This window comes from Plodia interpunctella, chromosome 2 (genome assembly GCF_027563975.2).
Source record: "Plodia interpunctella isolate USDA-ARS_2022_Savannah chromosome 2, ilPloInte3.2, whole genome shotgun sequence".
NCBI classification, from domain to species: Eukaryota; Metazoa; Arthropoda; class Insecta; order Lepidoptera; family Pyralidae; genus Plodia; species Plodia interpunctella.
The window spans coordinates 5,250,816-5,273,004 of NC_071295.1; the positions used below are offsets into that span (position 1 = coordinate 5,250,816).

General features: G+C 35.4%; 1 protein-coding gene across 3 annotated transcripts in view; it reads right to left on the minus strand.

Moving 5' to 3' along the window:
• Window positions 1–22,189, minus strand: part of LOC128675166 (agrin-like) — a 168,248-nt gene that overhangs the window by 123,318 nt on the left and 22,741 nt on the right. Inside the window, exon 1 of one of the 3 annotated variants that reach the window (XM_053754408.2) lies at window positions 17,479–18,347. The exons of 1 other annotated variant lie outside the window; for it this stretch is intronic. In XM_053754408.2, the coding sequence (XP_053610383.1) occupies window positions 17,479–18,043 (565 nt within the window). In that variant the 5' untranslated portion in view covers window positions 18,044–18,347. Of the gene's footprint in view, window positions 1–13,270; window positions 13,970–17,478; window positions 18,348–22,189 lie in introns of those variants that run through there. One more of the 3 variants, XM_053754418.2, reaches the window with a different exon arrangement.

The following is a 22,189-nucleotide window of genomic DNA, read 5'->3' on the forward strand; positions in this document are numbered from 1 at the left end:
TGTATATAATTTGAAAAGCACACAAACGGAGTTGCGGACATAACTATTTTTATATGTAATTATAGATTATAAATTACTACTAAAATAATAATAATAGCGACTACTTATCACTGGATGGCGGTGGGTAATCGTAAAAGTCAAGTCAAATGCCTTTAGGTGACATCAATAAAATCTGACACCAGTGTTAGCTAAGACCACCGCACTCTATATGAAGATTATTTTAATTATACATTTCAACATGACATACAATCCGACGTGAAGTCACCATTATCCCAGCAAATGTATAGCACTCATCAATCGTGACGCCGCTAAATAGAGGGGTAATCACGTAAACATATCAGTTTTGTACATACATAACACTGGAGCTTTCACAAAAAATTGTTGATGTATCTAAAATATTGCTATCTCTTCCTTCAGTGGCCTGATTCTATGTATGATGGTCTGTACCTATGTATGAACGCGACAAACTAAAAAAACTACCGGATGAATTTTATACCAGTAGAAAATGTGATTTCTGAGGAAGATTTAGGTGTATAATTTATTATGGTTTTACCCGGTCAGGGACACTAATAGTACGTTACATAAATTCCTCGCAATTTAAAGGAAAAATATCTCAGGCCACGGATGAAAGAGATAGCAATATGTACCTTGCTTCAAAAACTTCTTAAGACTGCGGGCTCTTGTACTCTTAGTCTTAGATTCAAGGTACAAATCTGAGTGAATTAGGAACATAATCACATGCAAGTGACAGACTGTGCGATGCGACCTAACTTTTGTGACGTGCATTTATTAGAAACCATTAAGTAAAGATTCAAATCCATTGTTCAGACTTTATCTTGTTTTGATCGTAGTCAGGTTTGATAATATAATATTTGTTATGATAGTTAAATATATAAATAAATAAAATGTATAAGAACAATACACACAGATTGAGCTAGCGCCCAAGTAAGTTCGAGACTTGTGAAATACATATATAGATAAACATCCCAGACCCGGGACCTCACGGATCAGAGGCAAGCACTTTATCACTGCGCCACCGAGGTCGACTTAGTAATATTATGACATGACTTTAACAGCAGTGTTGTATTTTCTGTACTAAAGTATAAAATATGACATCCTCCTTTTATAAAAGTCGGTAGGAAAGAAAGAAAATGAATTAAACTAAATTTTTTATTTTTATTTTTTAAGAATTAAATTTCAAGACTATTTATTTTCTATCAAGACTATGAAAAATTTTGCGAACGAACTTCATTGAAATTTATATATATTTTGAGAAAGTAATAATAAAAGTTTACATCACTTAACATTTCAAGAATAACTTATTATGCACTCGATCAGTAGTGATATGAATGGATGTTACATTGGGTTCGCAGACGGACAGACAGACTTTCTCCAGTAATTGACTCCACAGTGTCGCCCAGATGGCTGACTTATGTTTTGATTACTCACCCGTTGTAAGATTAGTCATAAAATATTTTTGTCTGTTGTGCAACGACAATTTAGTTAAGTGGTCGACACATTAACTCTATTTCAAAAGCAGCTATTTTTTTAAATAAAAATACTTGTTGAGGCTTTTTTAATTCATCATCAATCTTCAACAGCCATTTAAACGTGTTGGGGCACAGGCCTTCCTTATATGGAAGGGCACCTAAGAAGTTAGGCCACAACCCACCCCACGCTGGCCCATTACGGATTGGCAGGTTTTAACAACTGCAAACTTAATCGGGATGTGCCTTCTGTGCTTCCGAAGTACGAAGAAGATAATACGTTTTTGATCCCATTGACCTACCATTGTGAAAATGTCTTAACCGCAATTACCACAAGTCGAGCGCGCTAATCACTGCGACATTGAGCTCATTTTTAAATTCACAGCCAAAAATCCGCCAAAATTCACATTATTAAAGCCAAGCCAAGGTTGGGTTAAAAAGTGATTTATTTAGGTTGGCTTGCACCATAAACTTTGCCGTTAACATTTAAGTTAACACCAAAGTTGTTTGTCTAAACGTCAGCAGCGCGCCGGTTAAAATCAACGTCAATTTTGATGGTGCAACTCACCCTTAGCATTATAATTTACTAAGTGGTTCGGATCAAAGCGCGTCAATCAACACGTTAAACAACGTGTTTTACTTTAGCGGTCCTCATTTTTATTTTACCTTGCCGGGAACAAAGTTCAACGTATCGCCTCCCTTTAAATACAGATGAAGGTTAAGTGGGCGCTGTCTGCTTCACTTAGATCGTTGCCCGAAGGTCCGCCTCCGTGGCGAACGGTGGCAGCCACTTGTGTTACGATATTGTATTATTATGACGGCAACCCTGCGGCTAAAGACTAAACAAAAATGAAACGTAGATTCGCAAATTGCATTGTGTTTTCGTTTTATGAGACTTTGTACACGGATTATCAAAAGAACAGAATACAGATAAGATGTATTGTTATTCTAAAATTATGCCTTGAGGCACACAAAACGAAAAAGTTAATTAACTTATCATTTATTTTTCTCATTAAATGATTGAAACAATATAAAGTATAAGTAGTTCACTTATTACACAACGATCAGTTTCCCAAAAAGAGATCAAAGATTTTTTTTTAATTTATCTTCTGTAAATATGACTTAATTTATCATCAGTATAAATAAAAAGTTCACTATGTACACATTTTATAAGGAGCGCATCTGTACTCTCGCAAACTCTTGGTAATACCGAGGAAAAATTAAATTTCCACGCAAATTAGTTTTCCAACCGTTCACATCTCCGCTCCGTCGGATTTGAATGTGAAAATTGTATTTCAATATTGTATTGGCGAAAATAGTTTGGTCGTTTGAGTTCGAGGCTCGTTGGAGGGCCCTCGGCGGCACTCGCTGGTCAACTCAATACACACTCGTCCGCAATCGTTTTCACTGCCGGCGAGATTGCTTAGCTTGTTGGTTCTGATTGAATTCACCCGAACGACCACCGCCGGCGCCTGACCCGGAAAATTAACTCACCAGATAAATGCCGATATGTGTCAAGTGGTTACTAGGGTAAATAAACTACCGTTGTGGTCGTTTCGGCTGTGCCCTGAAATTAAGTGTCTACTTGCTGGCCCGCATGACGATGTTGGTTTTCATATTCGATAAAATTAAATCAAGTGGGGTAGGTTATTTTGAAGTTGATTAATTTTATACACCATACATAGTATGGAACTTGTTTACATGATGAAAGATGGAACAGATAATATAACTTTAATCAATCAGAATATCAAGAATGAATGTCAAAAAGGTCTTCCATAAAATATCGTCCTCAAAAACCAGCGGGAAAAGATATTGCGTGGATAAATAAAAACAACCATTTCTTTAATTGGTGTTTAGTTAAACAATCGTTTAATCTATTTACAAAAGCAGCGAGACCATCCCAGCTATAAAATTAAAGTGAATGCTGGGAAACCGACGCTTACGTAAAAGAATGGCCAAGAATCATAAAAAGGCGAAACAGTGTACAAAGTAATGTTTTTACAGTGCGCTATTAATCTCTGCGCTGAATAGGGTCAGTGCTTTCGAGTGTGAAATCTCCATGGTTTTATAGTGGTATAAATGCAGCAATTAACACGTTAAGTACCAGTGTGTTAGATATTGTTGTTGTTTCATCATTAAGATGGTTTATTACGGCTGCGATATACGATATCTCCCTGCAGAGATCATTATAGTAGCTCCGTCCGAAAATCGTATTATCCGATGCAGAAAAAGGTTTCTTCAGCTACGTCCTAATTAAAAATTCCGAGCGAGTGCAAAATGAGACAAAGATACCCGATAATTAAGTCGGGTAAAGGTCCTGATACACGGACTGTCATAGTAAGTTTTCAAACATGCAGTCTCGTTAGCACAAGACAAGCGTTTGTCACCTTTCCGAGGGAGGCATTCATTTCTTTGCTTTGCAAACGCAAGTATCGAATAACGACGACATAGGTATAATGGCGTTTATGGTCTGCAGTATGCAGACTGCGCTACTAGCTAGACCAATTAATTTGATCTTGGCATACCTATAACAATGTAGGTATCTTCATTAAAACCACGATAACCCAAGTTAACGAAAAATTCGAATATCATTTAATTTAAAGTCTTATTTTTCCTTTTACACGTTTCTCTGGTACTATGATAAAATTATTTTATACTGAAAACCTTGCAGGAGCGGTACTTCTAGGCGTAGATAAAATATTTTGGATATAAAATCTATGGAGCTCTACTTCAGTACTTTCCTTATTTTACGACGCAGTGGAGTGACGCATAAATTGAAAGAGGCTCAGCAGACACCGCTGTTGGTGCCGGCTTGTCGCTGGAGAGCTGGTGTCAATATTTAATGACTTCACCCGGTCCACCCTTGAGCTTACAGCACTGCAACTATTCATACTTCCTTTAAGCGATATAAGTGATATAAGATGCGGAGAAAAGTTTAATGTGATGATTTTTTATATGTAACACAAATTAAAATTAATATGAAACAACATGTATCTTACATGTACAACGGCGGACTGAATCCTATCCTATGCATGTAGTACAGTGAATCGGGAGAGGTTCCTTACAGGGAATCTGTTATAGTACAGTAAATCGGGGCGATAGGTTGAGACCACGATATGAAACGAAACGATATATATTTTTTTATTTCATATTAGATTTGATGCAGAGTTAATTCAATATTTTATTAGTGTATAATTTTTTTCTTAAAATCAGCCAGCATTATCCTTACATATTATAAAACAAACTCCTCTGCCGCGTCTGTCTGCCTGTTCGCTATAAAATAAAAAAATACTGTACGGACACCAATAGATAGTATGATTCCTGAGGAAGGTTTAATTATATGATGATTCATTATGTTTTTACTCGAGCGAAGTCAGGACGGGCCGCTAGTTTTTTTATATAAATACACAATTATTACAATCTGAGCTTCTCGAGCTGTGGGTAAATATGAAGCAAAATGTCGAAGGTCTCATAGATGGACAAACCCCTTTGGTCTTTGCTTTGATCAGTGGCGACCTACAGAAGCTTGAAATCAAAGCGTAACTACATGCCTTAGGATTATTATGGTCTTTTGTAATTACAATATTCTGATAAATATTATCTACAGGAATTAGTCTTGTATATCAGTTATTATAATAGGCAAAGCGTTGAAGTCTTTTATTATTTTCGTAGCAAGCGTAGCGCATCTACGAAAAACTTGAGTAAATTCAGGCAACAACGATAATTTCTTCTAAACTTCGATTTCATCAAAAAAATATTATGTGATTTATCATACAAATCAAAATCGTTATAAGTAAATATTGAATTTTAAAAAATAAATAAATATTTGGTATATAATAGATGTATAAAAATATAATTTTCATTTGCTTCGGTTCTAAATTCTGAGAATAATATTCAATACAAATAGATTAAGTCCCCAAGATAAAAAAAGTAGTTTAATGTTCTTTGTCATAAAGTATCGCTGGGCGATGCAATAAAATCTTATAGGGTTCAATAAAAATAATGTTAGCATATCTGCCACACACAGACCACCTACGGTTTATATAGCCTTGTAGTACTTGATATTTAACAGTTATAAAAACTGTACGCCATTTAACAGCAGCCAGCACTTCTACCATTATTAGTACTGTTCTCTTTCTTATAGAAATAAATAATACGCAAATCAATTATTTTCTTTTTTACTAAATGCCGTAATACTCACATTTACAGATAGAACGAAAAAGGTACTGTCCCAATGAGGGAGACACTATTGAATAAATTCGACAAAAATTACATTTCGGAATGAATTTTAAAACGTCTTCTTTAAACGAAAACAGTGCTGAACTTAAAACAAAAAAGCCGCCAATAAAAAAAGATAGGTATATCATAAAATGCGAAGGCTAGAAAGCCACTTTTACTGACTAGCGTTCCTAACTGTAAATGACAATAGTAATTTCGTCCCGTTTCACATGTTAACTCTGCTCTGCTTTTATGTGTGGGACTGGATACCCTGATAAATCCTTATATTTATTATTTATTTATATATATTTTTCAAATGTCAAAAACAAAAAAATATATGGAACTTGTAGGCAGTAATAGATATGTTATGATGAATCAAAATATATTTTAATGAGAATAAAAAAATAGTAAATTACGTAATTTACGAAATTTTCTACGAAAATAAAAACTAAAAAATTTTGATAAAAAGAATTTTAAAAACCGTTTATAAATTCTGGTCAGACTTTTGATATATAACATCCCAATAACCTTTCTTTGGCAAGGATACCAGCGGAAGCGACAAATTCTCTTTTGGTTTTCGTCCAAAAATGCTCTTACATTATAATGTTGAAGACAAGAGCTGGCCTCATATGGATACGACGAAACGGCACATACCTGAAAAAAAAAGAAAGTACCTATTATGCATCTTTTTAAAAGTGACAGTGATTTAATTTGCCTAAAACTGCTGTAATGTTACAAATAAATTCTTATAACTTCAATTATTTTAATGTTTTTCTCTCTCTCTCTCATCAGATAGTTTTCCGGTTTTCTTCCTTAGCCGCGCAGCGTCGGAGCCCAGGGTTCGCTAAATGATTCTTTTAAAATTGCTATTACTTTTTAATGTCACACGTTTCACTTTATTTTCATCTTTTGTTCGTCAATCCCATGTAGTTACTAAATTTGGCAGCAGAAATGTGGCATGTGCTCCCGAGCGCTAATATATGGAACTGACTAGTCGGATTTTAGTTAGGAATGGGTTTAAACGTTTTGCACGTTAGGCTCATTAATCTTAGCCAGTTATCTTGAGAGGGACGCCGCATATCTGTAGCTGTAGGATAGGTATCCTGTAGATATATACATATACTTAATGCTGCAATTTGATATTCCAGAATAATGGCGCAGTTAGTACTAACTAGCCCGGATTATGCCGAGCTAGTTCGACGACGCAACTTCGGGTAATATCACTTTAATACGGTTTCCAGTTTGCCCCTGATGCAGTATCTCAGTTATCTGCTATATTAATGTCCATTCTATAATTTATGAACAAACGATTTTCGTTTTTGTTAATAATCAAAGCTTTGCCTTTTTTACCATATTTTTATTGCCGCTTTTCTACATTTTGTTTGAGTTATTAGATGAAATGATGATAGTCAGTAATGATCATATAATAACTACCGCAGCATACATAGAGATCAATGATGATATGATGTTAGACTACTGAAATGATGATCTTTGGTAATTATATTATTGTAACCATTATTAGGAAAGTAGTAGGTATTATCTCGCAATTAGCCAAGAGGATTTGGTCATTATGTACACTAGTAAACACGTAATCTGTATACCTATCTTCTGATAACCTAAATCAAACACCTATTGTTTGTTGTTATTGTAATTTGATCTTTGAAGCATGATAATTATATAATTAATTGAATAATTAACTAACTCTCGACGATGCGGAATACGATTCACTTCCTAGGAGAAATCAATATAGTTATAAATACCGGCTAGAAATTCGTATATTGTCGAATTTCTGCTAAACCCGATAATTACTGACTTCCTTTTTTTCAGAGAGAATTCAAATTCTAAATTCTTTATTCAGTTTAGACTGATATACATCAAGTATTGACGACAAAAAATTATTTAAAACAAAGTCAAACGAATATTCGAACGGACGCCGATGGAGACACGAATATCGTAAGTAAAAAAGTCGTAGCATATAGTCGTAAGTAAAAAAGAGATAAATAGACCCACCCCTAAGCTTCCGAGACTTTTCTTTCTAAATACCGGCATTGTATGCAGCAATCCGATCCTTTAAGAAAGATAGGTAAAGGAAAATTTACATAAGTAATTTTCTCCAACCACTTATATAACGCATTCGTAGAGCACTTACCGAGACTGACTTTATTTGGTAAGTTTGAACGATGATGACTCCCGTAACATCTTGTTTGGATTCTGAGTTAACGGTGGGACAGTTTATGTAATACAGAGATGCATCTAAGTGGCTGCCACTTATGGTCATTCCCGTCTGCAGTCGGAATTCAACGAGTGTTAGACCAAACACCTTAATTGATTTGTTTTACAGTCGGCACGTTTCGATCAGTCGTTATTACGTGTCAATAACGTAATGGAATTGAGCACCGAAGTTGGATGGTGCTATATTGGTTGTTGTCGATTACACGATACGAGATGTAACAGATAAACAAGCGTTTGTGAAACTGTTGGGAAATTATTTTAAAGCAAACATTTTGTTGCCGTAATAATGATTCAAATTAACATTTTAACTATATGGTAGCCACTTCACCTTTGATCTTTATTTACGTTTATAGTTTGTAGTGGCAAAGACCATTCCTTTGTGCATAGTTGAGATTAATTCAAATTTCAAAGTTTGCCTTTGTTATTATTTTTTTACGTTAGCAATTTGAAAACTATTATGTTTTAAAACTCAAATGCGATGACAGCTCATATATATTTGAATTCAATCTGGTAACAGAACATCTAACGTGAACAAGCTCGAGTGTAGTCCGAGTACCAACAGTTTGCATACGAGTCTAGTGGGCGGGTGCGAGCGTGAGAAACAAATAGCTAGTGTCGCACTCACGGCCTGCGCCTGCGCCGTAATGAAGAATTGAATATGCGCTAATGGACACTGAACTGTCATAATTGCCTCTCCATTGGTACTCGTATTTGTTATATGGCCTGTCGATATGGGTACATGGCTCTCCTTTAATACAAATCTTATATTTAAATCAATAATTATAAGTCGCTTAATTAGATTTTTTGTTTGTGAAAATTTTATCTATTCATCAAACTAAACATTGTAAGAAGAAAAAGTATTGAAGCATTTCATAATATTTATTTAATATAAAAGTTCAAGCCTTGTTTCAACTGTTGATATAGTTATCAGTCAGATATTATCTATGTGTCTAACCAAAAGTTATGTGAAATTCTAAGACAGAAGGACATGGTCCATGAGAACATGCAGTTTTCCTATTGACGTGAAAAAAAAACCAGTTATTAAATGAAAATTATTATTAAAAAATTTCACGGAATATAAAAAGTCAGTAAGTCGAATAACCTATATAATTTATGTACTTATATAGAGGATGAAAGCTATTCTTCTGAATGAAATATTGTACTTAAACGAGCATTATTGGGAAACAACAAATACTGCGGTTTTTTTGCAGCTTAATGCGTAGGGTGACATAAATCCCTTAAACATTCAGCAATAATATCCCGTATCGCGGCCACTGAGGTGTATTTTATTCTGCCGATAGCTAATGAAGGAGGACATAAACCTCGGTGGCGCGAGCTCACTTGTCGGTGTTGCCAGCTATTCCTGCCAATGCCTATCTTCGTGGAGACTTTATTGAGAAAACGTGCCTATCAAACGTTTTGACCATAAACGGCATTTGTAGAGGTTCAACTGTAGGTCAGTGTAGTTTTTTCTTGTTGTTATTTATTTTGCATTTCGTTATGTTAAGTGCGTCATTATTTCTTTCTGTGATGCGCTAAATAAAACTTTTAAAGTACGATTCTACGGAATATCTCTTATTTTACTATTACATGACATCAAAGCAAATTAAGTTCGCACCTATAGCTAAAAAGAGACATTGAATCTAGTAATTTACCGATATTCAATTTTGTCTTGACAAGATAATGATTATTGTTCCTTTGAATGTTTATATTACGGAAATGGATTTTCCATGACGAATTTGAGTCATAGCTCCCAACCTATAATAAAATCATACTTCAATAGGTCACGGAGGTAAATAATGAGTGAGTCACGCCGCGGGATGAGCGTGGGCGGGCCGGTCCTCACATCTGACTACGTTTACCTCAGAGCCGTGGTAGAAAGCTATGCAGTTGTCCTGCTATTAAATAACACCAGCTAGCAGGTTTTCCCTTGAATATATTATTATCTACGTAAAGTTAAGGGACATTGAGTTAGCAGTAAGTTGTCAGACAAATATTAATAGTGAATTTGCTACTATATTTTGATAGGTTTATGTAACGTGATGACTCGAGCACTTATCGAACTTGTTTATAGTTTTATCTATTTATTAATTTATTTTTTAACTTATCGTTCTTTGGATGTTGATAATAAGAAAGGAAATAATATTATGTTCATATTTTTAAAAAAATAAATAGTTGCGTTAAAGGAGATTGCGTTACGTTTCGACATCCACGAATACGTTTTGTTAAATGCTTGATTTGTTCCATTCCAACTTTTGGATAGGATATCGTCACTTGCATCGTCTAAAATCTTGATTATCAACTAGTTGTAGAAGTACCGTCCCTATTTGTTTTTTCCCGATGTATTATTCTCATTTTTAGTTAACACAAATAACGCAATAATGCAGCTAGTTATTATGTGATAATGCAGACACAGAAAATCACTTATCGCGTCACCCACGTATGCCTTCTTTCGCGCCTACATAGCGGATACTTTTATGTTTGAATTGTGAACAAAACTTACATTTAAAGATATGTCCATGTGAGAAGAGAAACATTGTATATTATACTCATATTTGCAGACTAGCTGTTTTACCCGCAGCACCTCTCGCATGAACTTCAGTTTCTGTACATAATTATTACAAACTTAATTTTTATCTGTTACTGTTTTTTTTATTTTACACCCTAAATATACGCAACCAAACCTTCTTTAAATCTATATTGTTGTTAAGTAGATACTAATAAATTTTAGGTTTTCCTTGCATAAGAGATGGTTATAGCCTCCTCTGGAATTTAACGCGGTGAAGAAAGTAAAACTGCAATCTAAACTGAGAATGACTATAAGGTTTTATGTTATCTGCTTTTAATACCTTTTAATATTTATTGTAAAACTTTACTACACTACACTAATTATTGACATAAATAATTTATTTATTTAAGATACAGCTTATCTAAATACTTTATCTGCCCAAAATATTATATATACTATGTCTCCTTTTACGTGCAATCAACCAATTTATCGATGAGTTTAAAACGACATCTCTTCACACGTAATTTTATTTTCATTTTATTCCCACGCTTGGGGAGTGATGGCGAGCCATTAAATTTTAGAACAATGCTCTTTCCAAACAATTTTATTGTGCCATTAAATAAATTTATCTCGAACGTTCGAACAATTTTCAAAGTAAATAAACGAGGTTAATTAAATATATAACGCCCGTTTATACAATTAAATAGAAATGGAGAATTTATGTTTTCAGGGATTGTGTAGGCTAGGCGTATCCTGAAGGCCAATATATATTTTAAAATTATAATTATAATATTTGATTTTGTTATTTTTTTATTAAAATGGTTCAAATGGGTTATTTAAAGTTAAAATAATAAGAATACATATAATTACTCCTAAAACTCTTTTAAAATTAAACTTTATAGTTATACAAAAACCTAATAGTGTATGACGAGACTGTTCCGAGACAAGAAAGAGCAAAGCTCTTTATTTATTTTTTGTCGTTCAAAAAATGACTTTGCGCTTTACATTTTTGCTTATGAAATCGTGCTTCTTACTTAAGTACATGAACGGAATCCATTTCACGTTTTCTCTTACATCTTTTTATCTATAGAGTTATATAATTAGCTATACATTTCTATGATATTTGAATTACATATACAAATAATGAATTTTATAGATTAGGATCCTAAAAAATAACAGGTCTCTTTTCAGGCTTGTGTTCAATCACAAACCTGAAAACAGACTTATTATTTTTGACCATCACATGAATCATGGTTTTACCTTAAATATAAAATTACGTTATCCATTCATAAAAAAATGGGAACGATGGCTGACGATGATGATAAAATAAAAAAAAATAAGTAACTATTAAATATTATAATTCAGTCACACAATTGAAAGCTATGATATGCCGGGCACATTGACGGAAACCGGTAAGGTAATATTTGTATTGAAATTAACCTGCTTATTATAACGGGTACACATTCGCATTTCATTATACCATACAATTGCTGACCAAGAGCATAAACATACATGCAAATATGTACTTTGTATGTACCTACATCGACTCTTTCTAATTTGTTTGAATTGGTAGCGACTAGCGGCCTCGGCCAACATTTTAATAAGCAATATCTGTCATTTGCATACAAGTTTCGTGTATTTGGACGTCTCTTTCTTCCTATTTGCCTGCTTGGTAGTATTGAAAAAAATTAATTTCTATAAATACGTATAATATAAAGGTGCATGAAGTTACCATAATAGAAAGAATATAATTAAAATTTATGTAATCAAAGATAAATAAACATAGAACAATGTAATTTAAAATTATTGCTCCAAATTAAACATTATTGAAATATTGAACCTTAAAGAAGTATTCAAATAGCAGTATTGTGTGCCAAGAAATTGAAGTCGGCCCGAGCAAATTTAAGCCGTGTGTGGTCAAGTTTGAACGAACGTGTGTTTTTATTCTATTTTGAATCTTATGTGTTCGCGAATTAAATCCATGAATCAATGTGCTAGTTAGCCACGACAAAACATTCACTCCATCTTCGGAATGTGAGCTATTTGAGAACCACCCAGTCTTTACTACGACTTTGCAGCAAGATAAATTAAATCGTTAGTTCGCTCAAATTACATAAAAACAACAAAGACAGACTAGCTTCGTTTTTAGTGCTACTTTATTTATTTATTTATACTTAGCAATCAAACAGGCATGCGATTTTTATACTTAAAATCCTCAATAATTTAATACAGCAATTTGTTTGAAACGCCCTACGCGGCAAAATTTTGCAGTACAAATTAAATAATATCTCATTAGTTTATCGCTCGGGGCTGCGGCGCTTCCATTAGGTAACAAGACATACGTCAATGCGTCAAATTCAGCGCGATAATATTTTATATACATTTTCGAAATTATAGCTGTTACATAGATAATCACTCCATTGAACATTTTGGGAGTTTATTTGTACAATGTTGTATCAACTACTTACTTTATCAATTTAAACTTTAACCTATTTTCAGTTTTCATTATAAATGTATCAGACATGTTATTACTAGTTTTAATCAAATTCTCAATGTTTCAGACTACCAAGGGATAGAGAGATACGTTTTATAGTAAACTTTTAACCCCCACACACCCTCCGTAAGTGGAAAGTTAAACATTTACTTAGCTCGGCATACAATAGTCACGTACTATTTCCAACAATTACAGCGGTGTTCGTGTGTAGATAAACGCAATTTGTCCAATAAGTGACAGCGCCAACAACGAAAGTTTAACAATGAACATATAACTTTATAACTTGTATGCCTGAGTCACACAGGCCGCCACCTAGATGTAAACATTTACCTTTCAAAGCGGCATTTACTCTGTCCAAATCGTAAAGCGACAGTGGAAGAGGCTCGTTCAACAACCGCAATCGTCGCTCGTTCCCACTCTTAAAGCCTTCGTAAAAACCGTCACTCAAAAATATCCCAGAAGAATGTCTATACAACTTGTAAGCGCACTTATTCGTTCGGAGCCAGTCAACAAACACAATTGCTCCATTCAAACTGCGCTCGTCTCCTGAAAATACGTGACTTCTCAACTCGGCAACGTTGCCTTTCATAACTAGACGTACGTACACTTTATATGTCATAAATACTTTTACATTGGGCCTGGAACCGCGCTTTATCTTCCTTACGCTCAGCACCCGCGCCGTGAAAATGTATTTGGATTCAGACACCGCTGACGACAAAATCTCGTAGTCATTAGTTATCGTCTCGTTTAAAACACATTTGTGAGCGTTTGTGTTTTTCTTTCGGCGAATCGTGTCCCGCTTCTTGACAGCACCCCTTAAAAGGAAATGCGCATGTATTATCGTGATGCAGTACAGCAATAACACTAAAAACTGCGGTCTCATCTTTATTGCAACTGTTTTATGTCGGGCACAAGCGAATATAAGTAAAAGCCATTTCAGCGTTGTAATTTATGAAACTTTGATTGAGGGGCGTCGTAAACGCGGCGGTCAGTAGGTTGCGCAAGCAGCTTTGGCGCCACCGAGACGCGTGCGCCAGCGCAGCCTCGCGCGTAGACTGGAGACCTCGCAATTCAATGCAACCTTCATCAACGTAAACAAACGTTGAATTACGTTAGAATAGCAGAAAAGTGTTGCTTTTTATGGTCGGTGCGAAGTGTCGATGGGTAAGTTTATCGGGAGAATATGAGGTAGTGATGGGTGGGCGGTCGGCTGCGGTCGGCACAAGTTAACAGTTATTGCTGAACGGCCGGCGCCTGAATATTCATGCCGCTCGGGGTGGCTCTCGGGAACTTCTGTCGCGTTTTATACCAGTCCACTTAGCATACAGATGTTCTTCAATGTTTACTTACAATAAGTTTATTTTAAATAAAATCTAGGTAGGCCATTGCAATTGTTAATATTTTTAAATCATTCCCTCAACAACTTTGAAATTTAAATTCAAAATTTCTATATAATCCAGAATGTTAAATTAATTTGAAATACCAATTTTTGTTGTAGTAAAGGAGGTATCAAATACGTCGAAGTTAGCAGAAAGATTATAATATACATATAATCCTCACGTCCACGTATACCCTATTTTAGGACATGAAGTAATAAATAAGAAGCACACAATAAAGCATTTTACCTAAGCGTTGTTTGTCGTCACCGCACGTACGTAGTGGATTGCGAGTGCTTACTAGAGGAATTTGGAAAGTGGTACAAGTGTGGGCGGGCTGGTCGCAGCTCGCGGCTTCACCAATCTTCAAACTCGCGCTTTATTATTTTATAACATTTTTCACATACTGCTGCCGATCTACTTATTTTATCTTCAGCCACAACCTTAATCTTTGATGGAAATGTCAGGAATCTGATACTCACAATTGATTCATCTTTCCGACTTTTTAACGATGAATATAAACAAGACACTTTCAATGTGTTATAAATCTATTGATTTATATGCCACATATATAAGAACATATCAAGAAGGCGCGCGAGATATCGTTACAGTATATAATAGCATCATCCCTGTGCCTAGGAACTGGTAGATACTTACCCCGCGCTACTGTAGCCGTGAGCCTTTAATTAATTTAATGGCCGATAAAGTCACAGAGTATGCAATCAGCGCCTTCGTGCGTGGGGTACTGCTGCTATCGTGACGAATGCATTTGGTTATTACTTTCTCTACACTCTACTCGTATAACGCCTCCTGTGCTGCGATGCAAACTGCAGATACAATACTTCGATCGCGATAATTTTCGATATGGCACTTATTGCGACACATTTAGGTCTATCTTTAAAAATCTCAACAGTTCGGCGAGTTGGAATCGCGTGAGCGTCTTCAATATGCAGCGAGTGTAATGAAGCCGATTGAATCGCATACATCTGCGGGTCTGTAGTTTATCTCGAGGAATTCTCACGGATCGTGCGGCGGGTGATACGATCGCTTTGGGGCTTGGGATGCTGCGTGAGGCTCTAGTAACTTAACTATGAAGTTGAACAACAGCAGAAACTGATGAAGTTCTGAGATACGTATACGTATGCGATCCATACACAAAGCAGTAAAGCAAGGAAGGGCGCCGACGAGCGCGATACTCATCTCGCCTCCGTATTATGCGAGGCTTAAATTGGATCTTCTTGGAATTTTTAGGTTAAAATGTCTTTCGCAATAAAATTTATTGCGGGGTGTTTGACTCGGAATAAATTCTAGTCGTGACCCACAGCGAATTCAATTAAAGACCATCTTACCGTAGATAAAGTTATTTACATTATTTTGTTTTTTACGCGGCAGCAATTTTATAATGTGTTACTTAAAGCACAAAATGTTTTTTTCTGTAAACTTCTTAGATATAAATATGCATGTTAGCTTACATACAATAAATTCATGAATTTTGTAAGTAGTAATTTTGTCAGTAATTTATGGAATGAATAAGAGTATTCAATCTTTTATTCTTTTTTGTTTTAATTTTTCGTTAGCTAACTTTTTGTACCTTAAAAATTGCGAACGTAAAGCCCTAGGTGTAATTAAATTCTAGATTTATTCTAGATAAAGTTGAGGGCGATGGGAGCATCATCGATAACATCTTCAATAGATAAAAATTGATTCTATTTTGTTCGTCATTTATAAACAATGCAAATTTTTATTAAAACTGTTATTCTATGGCTAGTAGTTTGACAACTAGTGATGCGACTACCATGCGAAGTGGAGACGAAAAAACGAAACCAGGGGTCCAACGCTTAACGGCTGAAAAAGAGACCGAGAATACGCTAGACAGAGGGAGAGAGAGATGATTATTACATTATAAACAAAACAAGTTTAATTTTTTAAATAACGTTCTTCATATTGTCCATATCCATGAAACCGTTGGTAAGATTCGTAAGTAAAGCGTGATTTAAAAAAGTTTAAAAGGTCAGATCCAAACAATAAACTCGCCAATTACATGTTCAAGTAAACCCCAACACATAATAAAGGCTCCAGTCGAGCAATCAGTTTATCCTTAACTCATTCAATGAGAATGCGTGGGTGTTTATCCATAATGCACGAGCTGGAGCATTAAGAGGTGATTTTGATCGACATCTCGACAACCGTTCGTTAACTAATGGAGTAGACGTTTGTGCTCGCCCGACTTGCATCGTGGGCCGACGCCATTATTTATACTATCCTGTTATGAACAATAAATAATTCAGATGGGCACGAATAAAAATGAATTTCCTACTTGTATGTTTAATTTTACCATTTTACTTGTAGCTGATATAAATTAAATTAATAACCAATGCCTAAATATATAAAAAAACATGAACATTGCAGAAAATTACATAGTGACGTAGATAGCTAGATAAACTGTCGAAGGCCCACATATATTTATGATACAGTAAACCATTAAAATAAAGGACAAATACACAAAAAACATTCTACATAACTATACAATTATGTGCCTCAGCGATATAAAAGGGCAGTATATCCGTTCATGTTCTGCTCAACAAAAGAGTGCAGGGGGCTTACCATCATCTCTTAACGCGATCCACTTTACGACCTAAACTGGGCTGCATCGCAAATTTGCACCATCAACTTAATTTTTAGTATGAATGCGATTCATTTTAGGTTCCAAAATTGAACTGAGTTGCCTTGGAATCGTTCTGTAAAAGTTAATGGTAGGCCTACAGGGCACTGGTTTTTAGATACCAAGAGGGTATATGGGGTTTCACGCATATCGAAGACATCATAACTTCTATAAGAAATTTCATTCTTTTTTCATTAATCGGATACAAAAAGATATATTTTGTGGTTTTAGAGAGTTCTCATTGCATTATTATACAATAACAATAATTATTAAGAAACAACAATTGTAATAGGTATTTGATATATTAAAAGTGGTTTCACAACTTCAAATACAAATAAAACTTACTGTTGACTTTTAGGAAAACCAATTAATTAGTTCTGATAAACTAGATATTAAGGTTTTATGCAAATATTAGCTTTTGAAATTGCCATAAGTATTGATTATAATTTATGTATTGATGATTGAATAAACATAATGGAGTCAAATTATGATAAACTGACCTTTAACAGCAGCATTGATCCTATCCAGATGATAAAGAGTTAAGGGAACTGGGTCTGTGATCAGCTTCAAGCGAGGACCTGGGCCTCTTCCACCGTCAGCATATTGTCCGTCACTTAGAAATATCGCAGAAAGCCTTGGCCGAGGCCCCGGCGCACACGACTCTGAGGCATTCGGTCGCTCGACGATTAACGTCGATCCACTCAGAGTACCCAACACCCCCTCTGATTTTATGAAATTTTTAAAATTTTCACCTTCTCCTTTCAACAGCCGCCTCATGTAAACCTTGTATATATTCGATCGCTTATCAACAACAACGCCCTGCTCCGACCTTAATTTTTTCGCGTTTAAAACTTTACCCGTAAAAATGTACTTTGATTTCCCTATCGCCTCCATCAACGACCACTCGTCTTCTATAATAGACTCATTAAAGCTACAGAGCGGCAGAATAGCCCGGTGCCTTCTGTGCGAGGTGTGCCTTTTCCTTACTTTGCCGCGAATCCTGATCTCGCCCCTGACGATGATCGCCAGCGCGATAACATAAACAATAACCATTGAGATCTTCATGTCGCGAAATTGCTGCTTAAACACTCTTAAATGCTGATCCTACAAATGTCTCTGTCACATTATGTCTGATATTTATGACTAACGTGTATTATAAACCGACGGCGATGGCTCACTAAAGACTCGAGGCGTTGACATCTCACTAACAGAAAGTCATCAATTGGATACTTAATTTTCCGATACAATCAGTTAAGAAAAATATGTGACTTTTATTGGAGAGCTGCGTATAGGCGGAGATTCTCACGGTGCGTCGTCAAGTCGTGTTAGTAAACAAACGGTCGTGAGCCGGAAGAGTTAGTGACTGTGAACGCGTGCGCGCGCGCAGCTTCGCGACGTTGACTGAAGCCTGTCACGTGCAGCCTCACGTAGTAGAATAAGGGAGCCTACAAATCGGAGTTGTTTCACTGAATTCATTTCCATTAGATGTGCCTATGTGTTCGTTACATACTTCATTTAGATTAGACAGGTAATGAAAACTATAAATAACATGAAAAATGAACATACCTACTGAAAATGAGAGTGTAAAAAATGAGAGCATATAATACAATTGCTGTAAATATCATTGAAGATAATCTAACATAATGAAATAAATCAAGGTAGACTAGTGTTGGAACGCGTCGGTACGTAGATAGTACTCGGCGCGGCGTAGTTGTGAAAGCCCGCGATGCGTGCGGCGAGCGTGGGCGGACGGGCTGTGGCGCCGCGCCGCCCGTGGTGCAAGACATAGGTTCTCAGTTACACACAGATATTAATTCCAATTATGTTTAACAAAATATTGATCGGTAATTGAAAGTAGTGAAAAGATTTTGTTGTGCCTGTGAATTGATACATTCCATCTCGTCTTTGAACAAAGTGTCTCATTATTCAATTCAAACAATGATCTCTCGTTTCAATTATAAACAAAATAGTCGTAACGCAACTTGATTCTGTCTGTTAAAAAACACTACTAAGTACCTATTTTAATTTATTATGATATTTATATTTCTTGATGGTGGTTTTCTGTTCTTCTTCTTTTAAGCGTGTCGACTCTGCTAAACTTGTGTGGACCATACGACGCCACTGATACGACTTTTCTGGAATGGTTGTTACGCTTTATTTTCAGTTCAATTATTATACATATTTATTCACTCCATTTCCATTTATAAAATTTATAAAATTTTTTTACAAGCTATCGTCCTATAACTTAATCCACAATCGTAACAGTCGCTAACAAATCTTTAATGTGTAATTACAGTACACCTCCGCCGATACAGTCGGGCAAAACGGGAATGTTATCACTATCTACAAACTACAACACTAATGGCGAAACGTTGTACCAAACGACCTCATATATTCATGTTAATATTTCTCTGATAAATTCACTAAATATGTATTTTCATATCAATACTGATACAAGATAATTATGAGCATTTACTACGCGGTTTATGTCATGTGGTTCAATTAAAATTTATACCGCAAAATGTAATCCCCATTATTACCTACTAAGCAATATTAATAATAACTAGATAAATTATAATATTAAGTTTATAACCGCATCGTCCATTTTTAAATACATGGTCTACCTAGAGAATTATAATAATCAACAAGAAGAGAAATGAGTTTGTCATTTTACTCGAGTTAATATAAAAAAATAAAAATTTACTCATATACAATGCTCAACAATAAATACCCACTTCCATATATACAGATCTACGTTATTACCAACAGAGCTCGGTACGCAATATTCCCGCAATAACTCACGGTTCGGACTCCCGAACTAATCCCGATTTACTGAAACGATCACGGCACGATATTAAATCACTCTGTCAAACTACAACAAGCCGCTCATTATGGCCCCGCTTAGCAAATACCGATACACCCCTATTACACTCCACTGACTCAATTAATACCAATTCGCCCTGCAACGGCGGAAGCAACGCGAAAAACACAACCGATTATCCCCTCTTCACCTAGCAATTTTAAAAACCAAATTCCCATCACACCTCTTTTACCAATAACGGAAGTTAATGCCAATGCAAATCGATGTAGAGCTAGATAGTAGCTAGAACATTCTTTATGGGATACTTAGAAGACATAACTTGAGGCGCAAGATCATTAAATCCTCTCAAGCGGAATTATCGCAAAATAAAGAGGTCTATTTCTTCTTCCGGAAAATGTGATTAGGTACACAAGGTAGTTAAGCCATTGATCGTATATCACAATTTTCTTCTTCATCTTTACCTTTTCCCACGTCAAGTAGGATTGGCTCTCCTAGTCCTCCTGCGCCATGACGTTCTGTCTAGGGTTGTGGGATCTGGTAGATCCTATTCTTGTACGAGACTGGTGATCGTATTTCACAATAAGATATGAAAAATCCACTCCATAAGTCCGAAACTTGTAATTTAATATGATTCTTCTCAATTTTTTCGGTTTCCAAAGGGTCCGTCTGTCGTCGTTGTTCGTCTATCTATCTGACTGTAACGTAACTATAAAGTATCTTATGAACCGTCATACATAGTTTTTCACTTTCACATATAACTGAAATGCTAAAAAACAGAATAAAAAAAATATTTAAGGGGGCTACTCAAGGAGAATACTAGGGTACAAGGAGAGAAAAGGGGGCTAATATGATTGTTTTAGGGTTCTAAGCGAAAAAACTAATTAAAACAACATATTCAAGTGATAAATATCTATTTCCGATCTCCTTGATTTACAAACAAATATTGCTGCAAAATCAAGTACATGACCTGTGAAACTGAACTGTCAGCAAGCAGCAACGTTAGCAAACAGCGTAATTACAGGTGTCCATGTAACAAGCTATCGCGGCCGAAATAGAAGCTGGAAAGTCACTTTTCGCCATTTACTTTTATTTTACACTTACCAGGTAAGTAGTTACATTATGTACTAGATTATTTTAAAAACCTTTCTTAATTCTTGTTATAATTAAGACAGAATAATAAAAGAAATCGAACAATCACGAATATAGTACAAAGAGCCAAAAGGTTAAATGTATTAATCAATTAAAACGAAATAATAACAAAGCCTGAAATTGTCACCCGTGTCGTCAGAATGATATCAAAATGTCCGACATGGATGTCAGGAACGTGGCCGCGCGATTTCGCCAGGAAAAGCGTGCTCACGCCATCACTCACTCAATTTAAAAATCACCATATTTTTTTTACAATGTCACCTTATTTTGCAATAGTTATATAAAATTCTTAAAAATACAATAAGCGTAGCTATTCCTGGACTACATACTGCACCAACATCAAAGTTCGGACTCTGTCAGCTGCCTTTTTCGTCGTACACTCAAACTGAGATCGTTTTTACACCAGTATGTCCCTGTAGGTGTATGGTAAAACGGGGACATCATTAGTCTTTTGTAAATCGCAGTTCAGCAGACCAGAAGCTGCGGAGCACAAAGGTGTCAGGTCACGGGCGGGACGCTTCCTAGATTCGTTTGAACCAAAGCGGCGATGCGTCACAAAGACCCAGCTGTAACGTTTCTCGTCCTACATTTTTTCTCAAAACGTTTTGTTCACTAAACGTTTTCCAGTCGCGTACTCTTTTTATAAAGAATTGTATTGTATGAAATGTATGAAAATAAATATAAGTACTACACTGAAGAGATTTATGTCTTCAACAACTTAATAGTATCATCCACCGACCTGATATTTCAACTGTTGACAATGAAACCTTACTTACCACTATTATCTAAGCTAATATATAAAAATAAACGTTTTTAAGAATGTTCAAAGGCAAACGTCTAACATTATTGAAAACTTCTGTTGTAACTCCTTCTCGCAGAATATACTCGAGTAATTTTATTCTCGTTGAGATTTGATCGGGATAAAACTTCGAATACTACATACAAAGCGACGACCCCGATTAAACAAAATAATACTGATCATAACATCGAGTCACAGATATTCAGAACTTTACTCAAGCGTATAAATCGATATATCGTCGCTAAATACAAAATCCTGACTATCAGCAGCGAGTTCAACTTGTGGCTAATTGACATGATCTCCACATATATTATCTCATCTATAAATCAGCAAGCCGCCAGATGAAATTAACTTTTAGAAATGTGAGGCATAGAAAATAGATACTAGCTCTCATATGGTTCTCATTCTAATTCAGTCATGTCAATTAGTGTTAAAAATTCTA